At 39.6% G+C, this 19,716-nt stretch overlaps 2 protein-coding genes across 2 annotated transcripts; both read left to right on the top strand.

The window, feature by feature from the left end:
* The first annotated feature begins 2,787 nt into the window (after positions 1-2,787).
* LOC120438728 (zinc finger protein 271-like) lies at positions 2,788-9,273 on the top strand. Its single transcript, XM_039609150.1, has 2 exons — positions 2,788-2,881; positions 6,223-9,273. The coding sequence occupies exons 1-2, from the start codon at positions 2,804-2,806 to the stop codon at positions 8,317-8,319; spliced, it is 2,175 nt and encodes a 724-aa protein (XP_039465084.1). The 5' UTR covers positions 2,788-2,803; the 3' UTR covers positions 8,320-9,273.
* Positions 9,274-14,688: 5,415 nt separating this feature from the next.
* On the top strand, positions 14,689-19,152 carry LOC120432725 (mitogen-activated protein kinase kinase kinase 2-like). Its single transcript, XM_039609154.1, has 9 exons — positions 14,689-14,906; positions 14,990-15,025; positions 15,357-15,404; positions 15,537-15,580; positions 15,695-15,959; positions 16,153-16,345; positions 16,438-16,570; positions 17,111-17,218; positions 18,503-19,152. The coding sequence occupies exons 5-9, from the start codon at positions 15,827-15,829 to the stop codon at positions 18,938-18,940; spliced, it is 1,005 nt and encodes a 334-aa protein (XP_039465088.1). The 5' UTR covers positions 14,689-14,906; positions 14,990-15,025; positions 15,357-15,404; positions 15,537-15,580; positions 15,695-15,826; the 3' UTR covers positions 18,941-19,152.
* The last annotated feature ends 564 nt before the right edge of the window (positions 19,153-19,716 follow it).

Genomic DNA, 19,716 nt, shown 5'->3' with positions numbered 1-19,716 from the left:
GATGCAAGCTGCTGTTAAAAATGACAGAAGAAGAAGTTTGCTTGATCATTCCTCAGCTCGTCTGTGTGAAGTTGAGTGTAAAGAGGCTCCTGCTGTTAGAGAAACACTCTGACTGTTTAACAGAGTTTATAAGGCTCATTAAAAGCCATCTGAACTAGAGATGGACCGATCCGATGTTGCGTATCGGTATCAGTCCGATACTGACCTAAATTACTGGATCGTATATAAGTGATAAAAAAAAAAAAAAAAGTAATCCGATCTACTGGCGTAACCCAACACATGACCTCAGCACACAGGAGCAGTATGTGTCACGTGATAGAACGGCTGTGGTGTGTGGGACCTGTCGGCGGTCTGGTGGAGCATTTGGAGCCTCGCTTCGTGCTTCCAAACCGGCCGACATGGTTTCTTACGGACTCAACTCAGACCCAAGACTTTGAAGGCTCGCCGGCTGCAAATCGTCTGTAATGAGACGCTTTACATGTCTGAGCTGAAGTTTGTTATCAGTGTTCGGTTTAAAAAGGCTGCATCTCTGATGGTTGGCATTAGATCAGTGCCTATGGAATTGGCATCTTGCACATTTGGAAAGGAACCAAGACTGAATTATATACACAGGTTTTAGAGCAACATGTGCTCCCATGGAGATGATGTCTTTTACATATTTAAGGAGGACTGTTGAGCAGCTCTGTCCCTTATATCAGACAAAAATGATGCTCTCCCAAAAGTCCAAGCTTTTTGGGATGTTGCTGCCACCAAATTCACAATGAGCTCATATGTTTTCTATGTTGCATTATGAGTAAAGTATGGGTTCATGAGATTTGAAGGGGGTAAAGTTTTTTGAACAGCATGTATAACTTTAACTGAGCTTCGTTAGTCTTTCTTAGCCTGCTGCAGTTACAGTTACAGCCGCGTGTCTATAACAGTGAATCTACCGTCAGCTGTATAACGTTAGCATTAGCTTGTGTTGATGGAAAGCTGCTATTAGCAGGTCCTGTTCAGTGCTAAGTTGTGTCCGGACGACTTTACAGTTTAGTTTTCTCCGTATTACGATCAGCAGATATTTGTGGATGGCCTCGTGTGTACGGAAGCTTTGTGGTGAAGCGCTTTGGCCTGTGGGAAATGTAGGAAACGTCAGGACGAGCTGCGCACCGCAGTAAACAAACATGCTGCTCTGTCTTGGCTGGTCGGCTTTGCCATTTCCAGATTGAGTATTGTTATATATCTGGGGGATTATTCTTGATTAATTATTTGAGCTGTCACGTACTATGTGGCTGTATCAGTCTGAGTGCAGCTCATCATGGTGTGTCGCACTAATTTAACAACAGTAGATGTATTTAGCCTGATGTCCTCTTTAGAGACCAGCAGAGCAAACGCTGCTGATTTTATTTTTGTATTTTATAGTTTGAAAGTGACACTTGGGACACAATGAGTGTGCGTCCCAATGTATTCTGCTCCTTCAGACACAGATCCACACAGCATGTGTATATAAACCATGGAAGCAGCAGGAGCTTTCATTGTGACACACTGCTTAGCTTCACAGTGTGTGTGACACAGGTGGGTCACTTGGATTGGCAGAGGTGAGGCCTGCTAAAAAGCTACAGCTGTAAACTGTAACAGTGCTCATATAGGGGGCTGCTGGGGTTGTCTCACTTTTGGATGCAGGCTCCAGAGGCCGTTAGGGGAATTGCAGTTTTTGGCACTTCTGCACAGGTTTCAGTTTTCAGCCCTGGAGGTGCCGCCTGATATGAGGTGACACTTTTGTCTTTGTCCTCTCACCGTCTGTGAGAGATGTGTATCCACCATGTGAGTCCCTCCCTCTCCACCAGTCGGTCAGACGTCTGCCCGTCCTCCAGTCTGGTTCGGCTAAAAGGGAGATTTTCCTTCCCGCTGTGGCCAAGGGCTTGCTCATTGGGGTTGACCGGTTAGTGGGATTTTCTCTGTACTTCGTGGTCTGTGCCTTCAAGTGACTGTTGTTGAGACATTAACTGATCATGTTTGTTACTTAGCCTTAGTGAACTAATAAAAAAAGGAAAAACGAAACATTCATTTTTGACGCCGCTTCTTTCATTTTCAAGCTTTTTTTTGTGAGCTTCATGTTTAGTACTTGCACCAACAACACAAAACTTAGCACAACAACACATATAGCATTTGAACACAGGACCACACCCAAAGTGAAATCATACCCCCAGATCAATGAGTTTTAGGAAGAAGCTGTGTAGTCATTTTAACAATGTCACACATCAGAGCAAATAATTCAACAACAATGTATAAAAGATTGTCTTGCAAATTCGGAAAATTCATTAAATGACGTCTTTTAATGTTCAAATACTTGGTGTTGACTTTTAAATTCACTTCTGGGACCTTTTGAATTGGAGTCAACTTTGGTTACCATGGGAACTATCAGTGCATCTTTCAGAGCTCTGTGAACTTTGTGAAGGTGACCAGTAAACAGGATTGAATCACTTAATTTACATCTCAGAGTTAAGAACAAGCTTTCTTCACTTGTTTCATTTGTACCTGATGGTTAGTAGTTGTTCTAGTGAATCAAAGGACATTCAGAGTGTTTTGCACTTCTCCTTACTTTAATTTAAATTGAATTAATGTTTCACATCCAGTTTTTCTTTAAAAACTGCACAGCCTTAAGATGAAATGTCTGTAAATTTGAAGTATCTATCTGGATTATCTTTCTTATTGCTACTCACAAATATTTCTTCTTACAAATATTTCTTGTACCTGAGTGATAAGCCTTAACATCGGTGTTGTTTTATGGCAGTAAATGAATCATTTACTCTAACTTGTTATCTTTATGTTTGTCAGAGCTGATTCACCGATGGAGGAGTTTGTGGACGATGAGAACCAGCAGCAAATGCTGACACTGGCAGAGGTAAGTCCCTTTAACCAGGCAGGAGCTGGACCCAAAATGCAGGCACTCAGACTCGAGGGATGAACTCAAAATCACAGCTTTATTGGCTGGCAGGGGAAAACAAGCATACATAGCAAACTAAAATATTTAGATTAATGTAGTCTTTGTTTTGGTATTCATAAGGTTTAACTGATTTCAATCAGATTTAATGATTTAATACAAGCAGTTTTTATGTCCTAGTCATCATCTAAATGTAGTTATGTCTCTCTCACCACTTATTTAAGTCAAAGCTGTGAAATAACTGCCTGAACTTGTTCCAAAATGGCTGCTGAGCTCACGGAGATTACGTCTACATATGCTGACATCCGTATTTGAGGCTTTGTGACATGCTCTGTTTTCTTTGACTTTACATTTCTGGCTTTTGTTTGCAGTCCAACCATTACTTTTGTTATGTTATAACCTGCTGACACTAGAAGAACACATGCTAGTGTACTCATGTGTGATAGAGAGTAATAGACTTGAATGAAATTTGGCAAGGAGGAAAACATTAGAGTTAAAGCCAAAAACATTTTCTTTATCAGCCGTTACTCTAGAATTCATACACTAATTATGTCTACCAAAGCATTCCCCAATTTAGGGTTTTGCTAGTTTATCTCAATTTCCCTTTGCCCTTTGTTTTGTAGTGTTTCCTGCAGCCCAAAATAAAAGCTTGATTTTATTTTATCTTCTCACTCCATCTCCGTTTCCTGCATTTGTGTCCACACTTATGGGCTCAAAATGTGGTCATAAATATTTTGTACTTGTAAATCAGGATTTGTGTGTGTAAAAAGAATTTGTGTGTGGACTTAGCCAAAAAAAACCCTGCAAGGTACAAGTACGAATTTTGACCCTATTTTTCTTCCTTTCATCTGATTGGTCAATGTCATGTCAATCACAAATGTAACAATCCAATCAGAGAACAGATGGGTTTGGCTGTCGGAGTTGCACTTTTTTTGAACTGCAGGTCTTTGAAGGGAATAAATGCCCTTTTACATGCCAACCCAGCGTTTTCCTTCATCACCACGAAGGAAAACAGTCTGTGGTCGTCCGAGTTTGGTGATTTTTGTGTCACAGGTCTACGTGTTTAATACAGAGACTTCCACAGCCTTTTCAACAGCGCTGCGGACCGCGGGGGGGCGGGCAGTGTTTTGGAAATGACAGTCTTCATTACAAAGCTTTCTTCGTTATGAATTAGCATACATGTTTTTATTGAACATTTGAAGAACCAGCAAAAAAAACAGAAACTCTTGTAGAGGACATAAAGTCAGAGACAGAAACGACAAGGAGCAGGTGCATCTAGTAGAGCTGCTGCAAAAACCCACAGAGCTCAGCAGCCAGCGCAACAAATTCTGGATCCTTTGCTTTTAGTTAGCATTAGCAGCACATCCTGCATCTGATGTGAAAGAATAGAATAGAATAGAATAATCCTTTAATTGTCCCACAAGGGGAAATTTGGTTGTATCAGCAGCAAAAACACACATATACAAACAGAACAGGACACAGAACAGAAGCACAATTTTTACATATTTACATCATGGACAATAGTTACCAGAGCAGAGTACAGTACAGTTGTTTAAATTAGCGTACACATAGTGTGCAAACATAGCAGGATACTGAAAGATGTTTAAATAGTTAAGAATATTTAGAATAATTAGAAAATTGCAGATTGTTTATTGTATCTGTGCATTAAAAAGTAGACATGTAACTTTCAAAGGACCTTTATGCTGCGCACTGTGACTCACAGCAATGGTCCCGGGTCAGCCCTGACTTTGTGTTAAACTAATCCTAAAGTAATAATGGTATTTCTAACCACTGATATACCACAACGTTATCCTTTCAACAGCTGCTGAAAGTTAGCGGACCTAGCTGCTATCGGATATTTATATAGAGATCCTCCAGCTTCAAATTGTATTACCCTTCAAGGACCTGCAGTTCAAAAAAGTGCCCCTCCGACAGCCAAACCCATCTGTTCTCTGATTGGATTGTTACATTTGTGATTGACATGACATTGACCAACAGAGATGGGCAGTAACGCGTTACTTGTAACGCGTTACTGTAATCTGATTACTTTTTTCAAGTAACGAGTAATGTAAGGGATTACTATTGCAAAAACGGTAATTAGATTACCGTTACTTTCACGTAGGAACGCTGCGTTACTGCGTTACTAAAACCGTGATTTTTTGCGAGAACGTCTCATGACAGTGACGTAAGCGAGTGCGACGTTCGTGACAACAGCTGTCTGCAGATCATAATATATCGAGTGCGGGACAGAGTGTGGCATGCAGCGTTTAAAGCGTGGAAGTACTGACCTTATTTTGAGTTTGATTCCATAAAAAGTGACAAAAACATTAGTGTCCGTTGTGCGTGGGAAGAAAACTTCTTTTACAGCGAAAAAACCCTAAACTTCCAAGCAAGCACCGAGTGTACTACGACGTAATGTGAAATTCACAGAGAAACTCGCGGATTCTTCCACTGACCGCTGCAGCACACCTGCACCAGGGCAAACCTCCTCCGCCTACCCCAGTCCTGCTTTACAGGTGAAAATAGAGCAACAGGACCGCTAGTCTTTGATTTTATTTATTTTCTGCTGTGTTTTACTTGCATCTATGTGAAAGAGTGAGTGTAAACACAAAAAAATATTTTATTTTATGTGCTGGAATGTGCAGAAAATAGGTTTAAATGTTAAACAAATTTCTTCCAGTCAGAGAATGTTGCATATAATTTAATTTTTGCTTGATGCATAAAGTTAAAAGATTAAAACTAATAAAACAAGTTTTAAAAAGAGACTTTTCCATTTGATTACATTTTGTATGATGAATTATGCAGAAAAAGTAGAATTGGGCTGAAAGATCTATCGCTTTATCACCTATTCAGGTTGTAAATCGTGTTTTTAAAAAGTAACTAAGTAACTAAGTAATTGATTACTTTTGAAAATAAGTAATCAGTAAAGTAACGGGATTACTTTTTGGGGGAAGTAATCAGTAATTAGTAACTGATTACTTTTTTCAAGTAACTTGACCAACACTGTTGACCAATCAGATGAAAGGAAGACAAATAGGGTCAAAATTCGTACTTGTAACTTGCAGGGGTTTTTTTTGGCTAAGTCCACACACAAATCTTTTTTTCTTTTTTTTTTTTTTTTTTTTTGTACACACACACAAATTCTTTTTACACATACAAATCCTGATTTACAAGTACAAAATATTTATGACCACATTTTGAGCCCATACACACTTTCATCTCCACACCGTCTGCCTCAGCAGACGTGACAATGTTTTAGATTGTTGTCACTCTGTCTCTTTCTTCTTTCTCTTTAAAACCAGAACAACCCAGACAGACTTCATGAGGTGGTTGGGGTAGAGTTTTTTGAAGAACAGCTTGATCTTCCCAGCCAACAAGGAGGCAATGTCTGCCTCTTTGACCAGTGTGGGAAAAGATTCAGGAGTTTATCACATTTGAAGCGTCACACTGCGGAAAAACCCTACTCCTGCAATGAGTGTGACAAGCGCTTCAGTCAGTCATCAGACCTGAAACTTCATCAGCGTATCCACACTGGAGAAAAGCCCTATGTCTGCAATGAGTGTGGAAAGAGCTTCAGTAGATCATCAGACCTGAAGGTTCATCAGCGTATCCACACTGGAGAAAAGCCCTATGCCTGCAATGAGTGTGGAAAGAGCTTCAGTAGATCATCAGACCTGAAGGTTCATCAGCGTATCCACACTGGAGAAAGGCCCTATGCCTGCAATGAGTGTGGAAAAAGCTTCAGTAGATCATCAGACCTGAAGGTTCATCAGCGTATCCACACTGGAGAAAAGCCCTATGCCTACAATGAGTGTGGAAAGAGCTTCAGTAGATCATCAGACCTGAAGGTTCATCAGCGTATCCACACTGGAGAAAAGCCCTATGCCTGCAATGAGTGTGGAAAGAGCTTCAGTAGGTCATCAGACCTGAAGGTTCATCAGCGTATCCACACTGGAGAAAAGCCCTATGCCTACAATGAGTGTGGAAAGAGCTTCAGTAGATCATCAGACCTGAAGGTTCATCAGCGTATCCACACTGGAGAAAAGCACTATGCCTGCAATGAGTGTGGAAAGAGCTTCAGTAGATCATCAGACCTGAAGGTTCATCAGCGTATCCACACTGGAGAAAGGCCCTATGCCTACAATGAGTGTGGAAAGAGCTTCAGTAGATCATCAGACCTGAAGGTTCATCAGCGTATCCACACTGGAGAAAGGCCCTATGCCTGCAATGAGTGTGGAAAAAGCTTCAGTAGGTCATCAGACCTGAAGGTTCATCAGCGTATCCACACTGGAGAAAGGCCCTATGCCTACAATGAGTGTGGAAAGAGCTTCAGTAGGTCATCAGACCTGAAGGTTCATCAGCGTATCCACACTGGAGAAAAGCCCTATGCCTACAATGAGTGTGGAAAGAGCTTCAGTAGATCATCAGACCTGAAGGTTCATCAGCGTATCCACACTGGAGAAAAGCACTATGCCTGCAATGAGTGTGGAAAGAGCTTCAGTAGATCATCAGACCTGAAGGTTCATCAGCGTATCCACACTGGAGAAAGGCCCTATGCCTACAATGAGTGTGGAAAGAGCTTCAGTAGATCATCAGACCTGAAGGTTCATCAGCGTATCCACACTGGAGAAAAGCACTATGCCTGCAATGAGTGTGGAAAGAGCTTCAGTAGATCATCAGACCTGAAGGTTCATCAGCGTATCCACACTGGAGAAAGGCCCTATGCCTACAATGAGTGTGGAAAGAGCTTCAGTAGATCATCAGACCTGAAGGTTCATCAGCGTATCCACACTGGAGAAAAGCCCTATGCCTGCAATGAGTGTGGAAAGAGCTTCAGTAGATCATCAGACCTGAAGGTTCATCAGCGTATCCACACTGGAGAAAGGCCCTATGCCTGCAATGAGTGTGGAAAGAGCTTCAGTAGATCATCAGACCTGAAGGTTCATCAGCGTATCCACACTGGAGAAAAGCCCTATGCCTGCAATGAGTGTGGAAAGAGCTTCAGTAGATCATCAGACCTGAAGGTTCATCAGCGTATCCACACTGGAGAAAGGCCCTATGCCTACAATGAGTGTGGAAAGAGCTTCAGTAGATCATCAGACCTGAAGGTTCATCAGCATATCCACACTGGAGAAAAGCCCTATGCCTACAATGAGTGTGGAAAGAGCTTCAGTCATCTATATAGTCTGAAGGTACATCAGCATAACCACACTGAAGACAAGCCCCACTCCTGTGATCAGTGTGGGAAGGGTTTCAGTGTGTCATCACATCTGAAGCGTCATCAGCGAATCCACACAGGAGAGAAACCGTACATCTGTCAAAAGTGTAGGAGGCGTTTCAGGCACTCATCCACTTTCAAACGTCACAAGAATACATGTAGACGCATCCCCCGAACCTAAATGAGCATTTCCACAAATGTTTGTTAAAATATTTCACAAAACTATTAAAGTCTTATCCAAGCATATTAAAATGTTCTAATTCTAATTTCGTTTTCAAATAAAAGCCATTGACAGAGAAATGTTTCAGCGCTTACAGAGGGTTTACTTAACCAAATCTGGTTTGTTCAAAGAATTTAAACCAGTTGCTCGAACAGAATACAAAATACATCATAACCACATAAACGTAACTGCCAAAAGCTAGATTTCCAAACTATTAACATCAAACTCCAGTGACCTCAAATAATGGGTAAAATCAACAAAAAAAGAAATAATTACAGCATTGCAATGTGTTTTGCTCTCTCATAACTCTTTCCAGATGCTGCAGATGTGATTAATCTTAGCAGAATCGTATAGTGGACACCCTAGTCCACTTTCTCTGAAACGTGATTCTGTACTGTTCCCTGGTAAAAAAGGTTCTTTCAGGGCGTGGAATGATGTCAGAGTGTTGAAGAACTTTATTTACAACGAGCCCACATCGAACTCACACTCTCGCTGGCGAGTAAGGATGTGGTTCTAAAATGAATACAAATAAGAAATAACATAAACATCTCTTTCACTGGTTCAACATCTCTCACATTCAGTATTACAGAGAACCCCATACCAGATTGAGCATGGACAGAACCAGATACCAGAAAAAGATTATCATAATGACATGACAGGCATAAACACAGAATCATAGTTAATTTAGGCTAATTCCCTCATTTGTGAGTCAACACCACCCTCTAGTATATTAATAATTAATAGTAATAGTAATTATTAATAATTAATATTAATTATCACTACAGTGTCATTATTTATCTTTAAATTTATTTTAATGACTGCTAACTACGGTGCACTTTATCCAAAAACTATCCAGTATTTTATTTTGAGCATGAACTGCGGTCATTTCCGTTACGGTCTTTGTTACGGATCGCTTTAAGAGGCACAGCGCGCTGCGCTTGGCTGCGTGCCGCTTGAGGCCTCAGAAAGAGCACGAGATGCAAAGAACCAATAAGAGAACAACAGATCCACAGATCTCCAATCAACTGCCGGCAACCTCCCGTAAGAACGCTACGTTCAGGTCCCAAAGGAAACCTGATGTTTCTGCCTTAAAACAATTAAATGTAACGTTCAAAGTCGCTCGAACTGGAGTTTACGTTTAAAATGATAATCTGATTGTTCCTGGCTAACAAAAAGAAGCAATTCAGTGAAAGTCCAGTTTCCCCTTTTGGCTTTGGTCTCTCGTCCATCATTGCAAGCACTCTTGGATGTCTTTTCACCAATGGTATATAATGAAAACAATGGTCCTTAATGGCAAGAACTCTGGAGTCTCCACACTTCATGTAACAGACTGTTTGTTTTGTGACAACAATCTCTGGTTCAACTGGTTTTAACAGTTCTTTGATGGTCTTGTCCTGCAAATGGGTGGAAGCAATCTGAGTGAAAGGGTCAACAAACTGGTCAAATACCCCGACTGCATCACTCTTTAGTTGACCCAGGTCCCCAGAATGTCTCTCATCATGTCACTCATTTGTTGTTTTAGGTGTTACAATAATATGGCCTGATATTGCTGGACTCCAGTCACGATGTGGTTAACAGCTCTCTGGGGAGGAGGAAAAAACAAAGGATAATCCTTAATTACAGAATTCATATGAAAACACAGTTGACATGCAAACTCACAGAGACACACTTTTTGATCATGGAACTGTTAGTGGGATGCAATGATCAAAATAAGTTATTTCCTCAAAAAAAATTTTTGTAAATAATAATATTGCTAATATTGCAGGTTTAAGACCTTGTTTTCACTTGATTATAATGCATTTTGAGGAATCGGTGGAAAATGCAAATTGAAAGATTAAATTGCATATATTCTGTTGTCTCTATTCTTAGATCATGCTAAGGAAATGTAGTGGATTTTTGGCAGATTTTTGATGCAACATAACATGTCTATTTCCATGTATAGTGGGGGAGTGAGATCTGAGTGGCCACTCATGAATTACGTGGAGACACATTCTAATGGTATGTGTTTCACTCACATACCTAAAGCTGTCCATTTATGATCAGATCATTCAGGATGCCAAGGCTGAACAGTGCCCAAGTTACAGCTTGAGCGCTGTTAAGCATAAGTTAAGCATATTGCTTTTAGGTTCTCTTACAATGAAATACAATTTAATGGAAAATTAATGGCATAAATTACCCGTGTCAGTCGATGGGTTTCCTCGGCTTGAAGAAGAAATGCAGTTGCATGTTTATAAATGTCAAGATTCATGTGACCCTCTCCATCTTCTTGAAATCCACTCTGAAACAGAATGACAACAAACATATCTATTAAAACAGAAATAAATAGTTGCATTTGTAGGTAGGTAGCAACCACCAAACAATATTGCATTAATTAGCTGGATAAGCTAGATTCATGCCCATAAGGTACAAGGTAGATGTATTTTTATTGGTTGGTGTCTTTAATTTGAGCTTGTAAAATTACAATTTAAATGACAAAAAAAAACAAACAAAAAAAACAGTACTTGAAAATAAATCAATAAGACTAGCAAAGCACACAGAGAGTGCACACCTTCGCCAAGCACCTCAGTACAGTTTCATTGACCACGCCTGATCAACCTCCAAAATTGAATCACTTGTTTATTGGCCCATTTTGAAAAGATTTACATAACAGTTGTTTCTGTTTAGAAAAATAATTATATTGTTTTAGAAAAAGGTCACAATTAATGTTAGAGTTGTCAGTAGTCTTACTGTTACTTAGGAAATTTAAATAGTTATTTATAACTGATTACTCATTTAAAAAAATATATAAAATAACTCACTGATCAGTTTGTATGAAAGTAATTTGTTATGTCACCAGTTACTTACTGTCACAACTTACTGACAATTAGAAATTAGTTACATGTAGTAGTTTCACCTTTTAAAAAAATAACCAACAATGAAAATAACAGTAATCAGTTACTCAAAAGCAAAAACGGGAAAAAAGGGGAATTTTGTGTTACTTTTAATATTAACTTTAATGCTCTTATTAATGTGAAGATGAGTATTTATTATTGTGTTTATTTAGTTATTTTTTTACGGTAACTTTGAAAACATTATGAGGTCGTTTTGGTTTGCTTTGCTTAATAGTAATTTTCTAAGTTGACCTTGAACCCATTATATGTAAACATGATAGCGACCTATTCAGTTAGCTGACTGGCTTTTACCAGCTGATTTTAACATGTATTTCAACATGAGATCAACTTTTTTTAAACTAACAGGACTTTCTGCAAAGTTTGGATGCATTCACCGGAGCGAACGGATGAGTGAAAAACAACCCAATGTGACTAGACTGCACATTTGCGTTTCTGCCGCAGGTCTCATTTACGTTTCAGGTGAGTTACTGAATTTAACAAAGCAACTAGTCTGCCACTCATGACGGCTAAAATAAAAGTACAACATGACTCTGTCAAAAAAACCCAACACGTTTAATGGGCGTGCTTGGATCAGGCACAGTAAATGCTAACATTATGTCACAGCTTCTGCAGCTCGTTTCTCCGGCTTGTGTTAAAATAACTTACCGTTAGTGCAGGGATGCTTGAGCATCCCTGGTCAGTTACTGAAGAACTGGCGTTAGTTTGGTTGATTGGGCCCGTCCTTTCACCTGCTCCAGGTAAACCATGGCGAGTTGATCCTTCCTCCTCATCCGCTTCCACTCCGAGAAGGTGATGCGCGCGTGTCCGCTTTACGTGATAGTAGGAGTTATACACTTTGTACTCACTCGGGCAGTCACCAGTTCCACACACCACGCAGAAGTCAGGGCTGCGGCTGTGCATGGTGTTAATGTGACTCAAAAGTTGTCTCAGAGTCAATGCTACAAACACGTAGCATATGAAGCAACGCCAAATCACGTCGGAAGCTAGCAAGTTTCAGTCGGTAGCGCGAGGCTGCAGTTGTGACTGCTGTAAAATAACTCGTTACCATGGTTACACGCGCCTGCTAAATTGTCGTAAATGTGGGGGTAAACTAAATTCTCTTTTATTAAACTATAATAATTAACGTTGATTTGCAATGAACAGAGACAGTTGTTTTGATTAAAAACAATCAATGAATCAATCTTCCTTTTAGGATTTTTTAAGCCAAAGAAATGTCAGGCAAATTGAGGACGAACTTGTGTCTGACTGTTGTAAATGGTCTGGTGTACGGTGTACATTTTAGGACATCGTCAGGTCTCAGGAAAAAAGGTGTCAGGTATCAGACTCACATGGAAAATTGTCAGGTCTCAGACTCACATGGAAAATTGTCAGGTCTCAGACTCACATGGTAAATTGTCAGGTCTCAGACTCACATGGAAAATTGTCAGGTATCAGACTCACATGGTAAATTGTCAGGTCTCAGACTCACATGGTAAATTGTCAGGTCTCAGACTCACATGGAAAATTGTCAGGTATCAGACTCACATGGTAAATTGTCAGGTCTCAGACTCACATGGAAAATTGTCAGGTCTCAGACTCACATGGTAAATTGTCAAGTCTCAGACTCACATGGTAAATTGTCAGGTCTCAGACTCACATGGTAAATTGTCAGGTCTCAGACTCACATGGTAAATTGTCAGGTCTCAGACTCACATGGAAAATTGTCAGGTCTCAGACTCACATGGTAAATTGTCAAGTCTCAGACTCACATGGTAAATTGTCAGGTATCAGACTCACATGGTAAATTGTCAGGTCTCAGACTCACATGGTAAATTGTCAGGTATCAGACTCACATGGAAAATTGTCAAGTCTCAGACTCACATGGTAAATTGTCAGGTCTCAGACTCACATGGTAAATTGTCAGGTCTCAGACTCACATGGAAAATTGTCAGGTCTCAGACTCACATGGTAAATTGTCAAGTCTCAGACTCACATGGTAAATTGTCAGGTCTCAGACTCACATGGAAAATTGTCAGGTCTCAGAAAACCTTCCTGCAGGTGGCGCTGTTGTCATGTCCCATCCAAATTGATTTCCAAATACGTCATCAACGTGTGACAGTGGGAGAGCGCAAGGTCATTGACCTCACCGGAGTTTTACCGCGGTCCAGGCTCCTAACGACACAAGGTAAGTTTAACTTTTCTCCCTTTTGTTCATATTTTTGACACAGTTGTGTGATATTAAGTTGCGGTAATGTTGTGAAAGTTACCTATCAAAGAAGGAAATCTAGTTTTGTACGAAACCAAATCAGCACTATTCTTGTCTGGCCAATTCGTTTCTAGCTAGCGACAGTGGTGGTGAAACGTGATTTAAATTTAAACTGTTTAGTAATTGTTTTGTATATGTTTCAGCAAATGGACAAGCTGAAAGCTTACGAGCAGCTGAAAAAAGACCTTGAAAATGGTAATCAAACGCTTTATTAAATGTTTTTGTAATGCTTGCAATTTCCTTTTTAACTGCCAACAACCCTGACAATATCGTGCTTTAATGGTTTAACATTGTTTGGTATTCCTATTTACTTCTCTTAATTAATATGCATGTTAAAAGACGTATATAGTTATTACTTTGTGATATTGTCGGAGTGCCCTAGTTTAAAAAAAACTGACAAAAGATGGATTTCTTCATTGCAATTTAAAAGTTAGATACTCATGTAGGATTTGGCTCCTACAGTCTAGCTATAACTCCTTACTTTCTAAAATTTTATTTGAAGGCGAGATTACCCAAAAGGCTTTGATAACAACGTAAAAAGCTCCTGGTAGCAGAAAAATCAGGTAGGTTTTGATACTTTTGAACAACATGTAAAATAATCTCCTTTATATAACATGATATGCTTAGCAGGTTATGATTGACTAACCACTTTATTTATAGATGCAATACATTTTGAAAGCAGATCAGTGTGCAGTAGTCTGTGATTGTAGTAGAATTCTATAAAGCACATGTTTCACATCACTGCCCTATTTATATTGCAGATGACACTCCTTCAACAAGTGGCAATGAATTTCTCAGTAAGAAAACCCCAATTATTTTGCTTTAAGATCAGTTGTAATATAGAACTTTCTGCGGATCAGTTTGATTAACTTTCAACTTCATCCATTACAGGTGCAGCAGAGGCCTTTGGTAAAGCCAAGAAACTACTACAGCCTCAAGTAAAGAAAAGGCAATTTCCATTGAATGATAAACGTTTGGACCATGGCAAATCATTATTGAAGGTTAGTTAAAAAGTGAAGCTATGTGTATGACTATCAGCAATATATTAATAATTAACTGTCTAAAAAGGCATATTTTTTCATAAACTTTGCTTTTTCTCCTTGATGCTAGGTCAGAATGGCTCCCATGGAGTGGAAACCAAGAACTCCGAGAAGGTGTGGACGGTACCAGAAGTTAATAATGGACTGAAGCTCCACCTCGAATCATCCTGCAAGGCCATGAAACCTATGATGATTTAATTACCATAGCCAAAGAACGCTTCTGGCCAGAGCGTACTGAGGGGAGTGAGTTCACTCTTTGTCATTCTGACGGGACCAGGTGGAGTAAGGAGGATTTCCACAAAGAATACAGAACTGTTTCTGATATTACACATCTGTGGAAAAGAACACTATACATCGGGCGAAGACAACTGGGTAATAAAGTGATCAATATTGCTATTAACTACTGTCTAGCACTCGATTTTGTATGGTATGAAATAATTTTACTTTTTGTACAGAGGTCGTGTGTTTGGATGATCAAAGTTCCATCTCAGGTGTGTGCCTGCCCAAACCAAATTGAATATTTTTGATTGTGTGATTGAACATGGTACACCAGGGGTGGACACGAGGGCAGTGTCCCTACAGGTTTTACATGTGTCCTTGAACCAACACAGCTGATTTAAATGGCTAAATTATCTCCTCAACATGTCCTGATGTTCTCCAGAGGCCTGGTAACGAACTAATCATGTGATTCAGGTGTGTTGACCCAAGGTGAGATCTAAAACCTGCAGGGACACCGCCCTCGGGGCCTGGAATTGCCCACCCTGTGGTACACGGACTATGGTGGGCATTCAGATATATTGCAATTAATGTGTTATTTTACAGATGAAGACCCTGTAACTAAAGTGGGTGGTGATGAAAGTTGCAGTTTAGGTGAATGCCTGGACATCTAACTAAATCATTAAAATTGACTTCTTATTTTGTTTGCATTACATTTCCAACCTTTACACACTTGTTTACTATCCTTGGTCATTGCACATTTGTAATATGCATCTTATTCTGCAGATGAACTTCCTGAAACCCTCATAGGACAAAATGTTGCAGAACAGGTAAAACCATGGCTTCTTTTTGAACAGACCAATTAATTTCTTATCATTGTCATAAATGTGGATATTTTCACAGTGCACCCTGCAAAAGTATATCTTGGCTGAATGTGTTCATAGGATTTCCATCCAGAAACATCCAGCTCAGGTGAATTTGAAACAGGGAGAGTCAGAAAGAAAAGCCAGTCCAAGCAAAGGAAGGAGGAAAATGTAGGGTCATCTCTAGGTCCAGGTGGAGCAGTGAGCCAAGACATGTTACCACATGCAGTTATTGAGGCAAAAGAAGCTATGGAGGGAGCTGAAGAGCTATCTGAAGGTGCTGGAAATAGTGAGCTTTTGATAGATTTTGCAGAGTCCTTCAACACAACTCCAAAGTCGCCATCATGTAAGCATTATTTCGCATTTAGGGCTAACATCATATCATCAGACAAAATTGTAAATAAAGGTTTTCATTCTTCACTATTTGGTACTCAAGTTCCTGGAGTAAACCTAGATATTACTAATCCAGCAGTTAATAGAAGAATGTTTAGCAGTAGCTGTATGTTAATGTATGTTACTTTGTGTTTTTTATCCCCAAGTGTATCTTCCACGTGTTCCATATGTGGAAGAGGCTTTAATTACATACAGCGAGGACAATCTACTGGGAGAAGGGACATTTGGCAAGGTATATAGAGGTTCTTTTCATGGTACTCCAGCAGCTGTTAAAAGGATCGTGTGTGGCCAACAAGGGATGGAGGACAGCGACATTCATCATGAGATAAATGTTTCACTGTAAGAACTTTGACACACTTATTTTTGTTTCATTTTCAAAATCGATTGTTCCTCAAGCTGTAATGCCTCTATTTTTTTTTTTTTTTTATTAGGAGACTGTCTCACCCCAACATCGTCAGACTAATGGCAGTTGCCCGCACTGAGTCCTGCTTTTTGTTGGCAGCTGAATACATTCATGGCGCAACCCTGCAGCAAGTGCTTCACACAGACAGCTGCTTGGTGAAGGTACCAATACTCATACATTTATATTGAATACATTTTGTGAATAATCTTAATACCATCATATTAAAACAGAACTTCTTATTGCTGGCATTTCTTTAAATATGTACTTGAAACCATCTTTGCGTACAACATATAAAAAGACTGATTAATTTTTTTTCTCTCATGTTTTCAACCATTTAGAATTACAAAAATGATCTTTAATTGCCATATGCCAGAAAAGTATGAACTTAGTAAAATAATAATCTTAACTTTCTAATAATAAGCTTCTTTACTATTTTGGTAGAATTGCTTTTTTTTACATGGATGAGTTCAGACATTTTAGGTTTTCTTCTACAATATTCTTACAATATTTTTCAGGGATTTTGGTCCAGTCCTCCAGACAGGACTGGTGTAACTGAGTCAGATTTGTTGGCCACCTTGCTCACACACACCATTCACCTCTGCTTACAGTTTCACAAGAGGACTGCAATCAGGGATTTTTGATGGACACTTCCAAACATTGACTTTGTTGGTCTTAGGTCCCATTATATATTGTCTTGATAGCTTGAAGGGGATGATGCCGGTTTCATATCACTGGACTTATCCATGGCAGTAGAGTACATCCATGCACAGAGAATCATTCACCAGGATATAAAGCCAGCAAATGTCATGGTAAGTGTTGCAAAAAGCAGTTTCACCACAGTTCGTGTATTCGTCAGGCTTCCAGAAAAAACACCGGGACTCAGAGTAGTCAATTAACAATATTTTTATTAATACACACTTATTGATTATAGCTTATAGAAGGGAGATGTACAGAACCCCGGACTTCCTCTGCAGATCTCAACTCCTTTGTCCGTTACATGCACTTTTGTATAAGTGACCCCCTTCTAACCCTCTACGAGGTGCCATAAAACTAATCACCATGTTTACATGTTTGTGTGTGTGCGAGCACGTGAATGCCTACATGTGCGCGCTCCCACGCACTCTACGTGAGTGTTCGTGAGTGACTATAATGCGCATACCTGTGTATACACACAGGTATGCGCACATACTCACTCATGCACACTCACTCATACACGTGAGTGAGTGTGCATGTGGGTGTGGGTGCGTAAAGTAAAGCACTGCAGGTGTGTGTCTCAATGTAGTGACTTCCCGGATGTCATAAAAACCCATCTCCGTTCCAGACCACCGTTATCAAGTCACAAATGTTGAAACCCCCTCCTAAGTATACCCTGAGGAATTTCCACTTATCAACTCCTCTTTGTCTTAGTTTCACAGCTCAAATGGGGGAGGGCCTCATAAAATCTACTTCTAAGTTCATGACACAATCAGGCCTTTATTACATTGAGGGCAGTGTCAGTGTCTTTACAATAATTCTACATTCTAAGTTAACATATTTCTAAACTCTAAAAACTAAACATTCCTACATGTCTAAGCTCTAAAATAAGCTAAACATTTCTACATAAGCCATACTGAATTTTTCTTTATTGAACTTTATTCTCTTCAGTCTATTAAACACTACATTTCAACGAGGAACTGTTCTGGTATATTCATATAAAGGACTTTTTTTTAAGTAGGAAGCCTTACATTGTTTCTTTAATATGTTGGTTGTTGCACACCTACAAAATTCCCAAACATGTTGTAATAAGTTTAGGCTTTACAAACTGAATTTTTCTATTGTTCTATTAGTCTGTACCACTTTCTTAAGTGGAATGGGGATAAAAAAAAGAACAGGACTATAAAACCGTGTTTGATCATTATCCAATCTGTTAATTTCAATGTTAGGTATAATAAACAATCTCAGAATAAATCTGCAGTGGTTGGGTGATCTGGGTGCTAAAAGCTTTGAGGGGTTTTTTTTTTTCAATTATGAGCTGTGGTCTTTGGAATGACAGTTTTGATAACATTTGTGAGATTTAAGACAACCTGATAAGTTCTCGTGTGTATACCTTATAGGTTCACCACCCTTCTAAGAAGGCAGTCCTGACAGACTGGGGCATGGCAAACATAAGAGACACTGTGATGCTTCGTCAAGGGAGTAAGTTCACTGCCCAGGTTATTGGTCCAGCTGGTGGCACATATCTTTACATGGCTCCTGAATGCATACTGATGTTTGAAGAGGCCTCGTTCCAGACAGACATGTGGTCCCTCGGAGCCACATATCTGGAGATCCTGACGGGGTCCGCTCCGTGGACTGTTAAAAAACAAAGAGAACTGGCTGCACTAATGGCCACCAAAACCCCACCACATGCCCTATCACATCTCAGTGACAAACACAGTTTTCTTGGTGGTTTGGTGAGCTATGACCCAGACTCAAGGCCTTCCGCATCTGATGTTGTTAAGTTTCTCAAGTCAGGCCTTGATCTTACAAGCCGATATGGCTACAAGTGGTAATGTTGCTACAGTCTGCAGTTCAAAAGTCTTTCAATGTTAATTATGTTATACATTAGGGTTAACAAAAGTTGTGTTAAATGAAACACTGAATCATTATGAAAGATGGCACCTTGTCAATTGTTTTTCAACATTTTATTGTACATTTTGTTGGTCAGACAGTTTTCAAATTACCTGTTGATTGTAAACAAGGATAAATAAATGTTAACAAACAATGTTGTATGATTTTATTGGTCATTGGAAATGTTTACTGGTGCACCTTCCATCCTCTGTCTCTTCAGAAAGATGTATATGTCATTTGCCTCTGCAAACGTAGAAGGTGTAGGAACTGCATTTCTGTTCATGGCAGTTGTCAGCTCTTGGACTAGCATGAGGTATGCAGCAAGGCAACCATCAGGTGTGCAGGGAAATTGGCTGTTTTCTAAAATGTTCTGGCACATGTCTCTGAATTCCTGGTTTGCTACCAGTGAAGGCTCTTCCACCTCACAGATTAATTGCTTGGCGTAGTCTAAAAGGTCTGGGTCAACTATGTGCAGCACATTGCCATATCCTGCGAATGAAAGACAATATTGAAAAGATGTTCACTTTGGAATGTTAAAATAAATGAATAATCATAAAGCTGTTCTACAACCTGTATAATAAGCAGTCAGTTTTACAGATGTTATTGCAGAAACTGAAAGATGTAAATATCACTCAAACATTTTGATTAATTTTTAGTTAAAGGTGCCAATATGAAGCCATATTTGTATTGACAGTAGAAATTCAGAAATCTCAGATTG

Source organism: Oreochromis aureus, linkage group 3 (assembly GCF_013358895.1).
Source record: "Oreochromis aureus strain Israel breed Guangdong linkage group 3, ZZ_aureus, whole genome shotgun sequence".
In the NCBI taxonomy this organism is placed as follows: Eukaryota; Metazoa; Chordata; class Actinopteri; order Cichliformes; family Cichlidae; genus Oreochromis; species Oreochromis aureus.
This window is presented reverse-complemented; position numbering and strand designations above follow the sequence as displayed.

What these genes read in the sequence shown, in the direction of transcription:
- LOC120438728 (XM_039609150.1), top strand. Translation starts at nt 2,804, where the DNA reads ATGTTTGTCAGAGCTGATTCACCGATGGAGGAGTTTGTGGACGATGAG. An exon ending in AAATGCTGACACTGGCAGAG is followed by an intron (nt 2,882 to 6,222) that starts GTAAGTCCCTTT and finishes CTTTAAAACCAG; the next exon opens with AACAACCCAGACAGACTTCA.
- LOC120432725 (XM_039609154.1), top strand. Translation starts at nt 15,827, where the DNA reads ATGTTACCACATGCAGTTATTGAGGCAAAAGAAGCTATGGAGGGAGCT. An exon ending in CAGACAGCTGCTTGGTGAAG is followed by an intron (nt 16,571 to 17,110) that starts GTACCAATACTC and finishes TTGTCTTGATAG; the next exon opens with CTTGAAGGGGATGATGCCGG. An exon ending in TAAAGCCAGCAAATGTCATG is followed by an intron (nt 17,219 to 18,502) that starts GTAAGTGTTGCA and finishes TATACCTTATAG; the next exon opens with GTTCACCACCCTTCTAAGAA.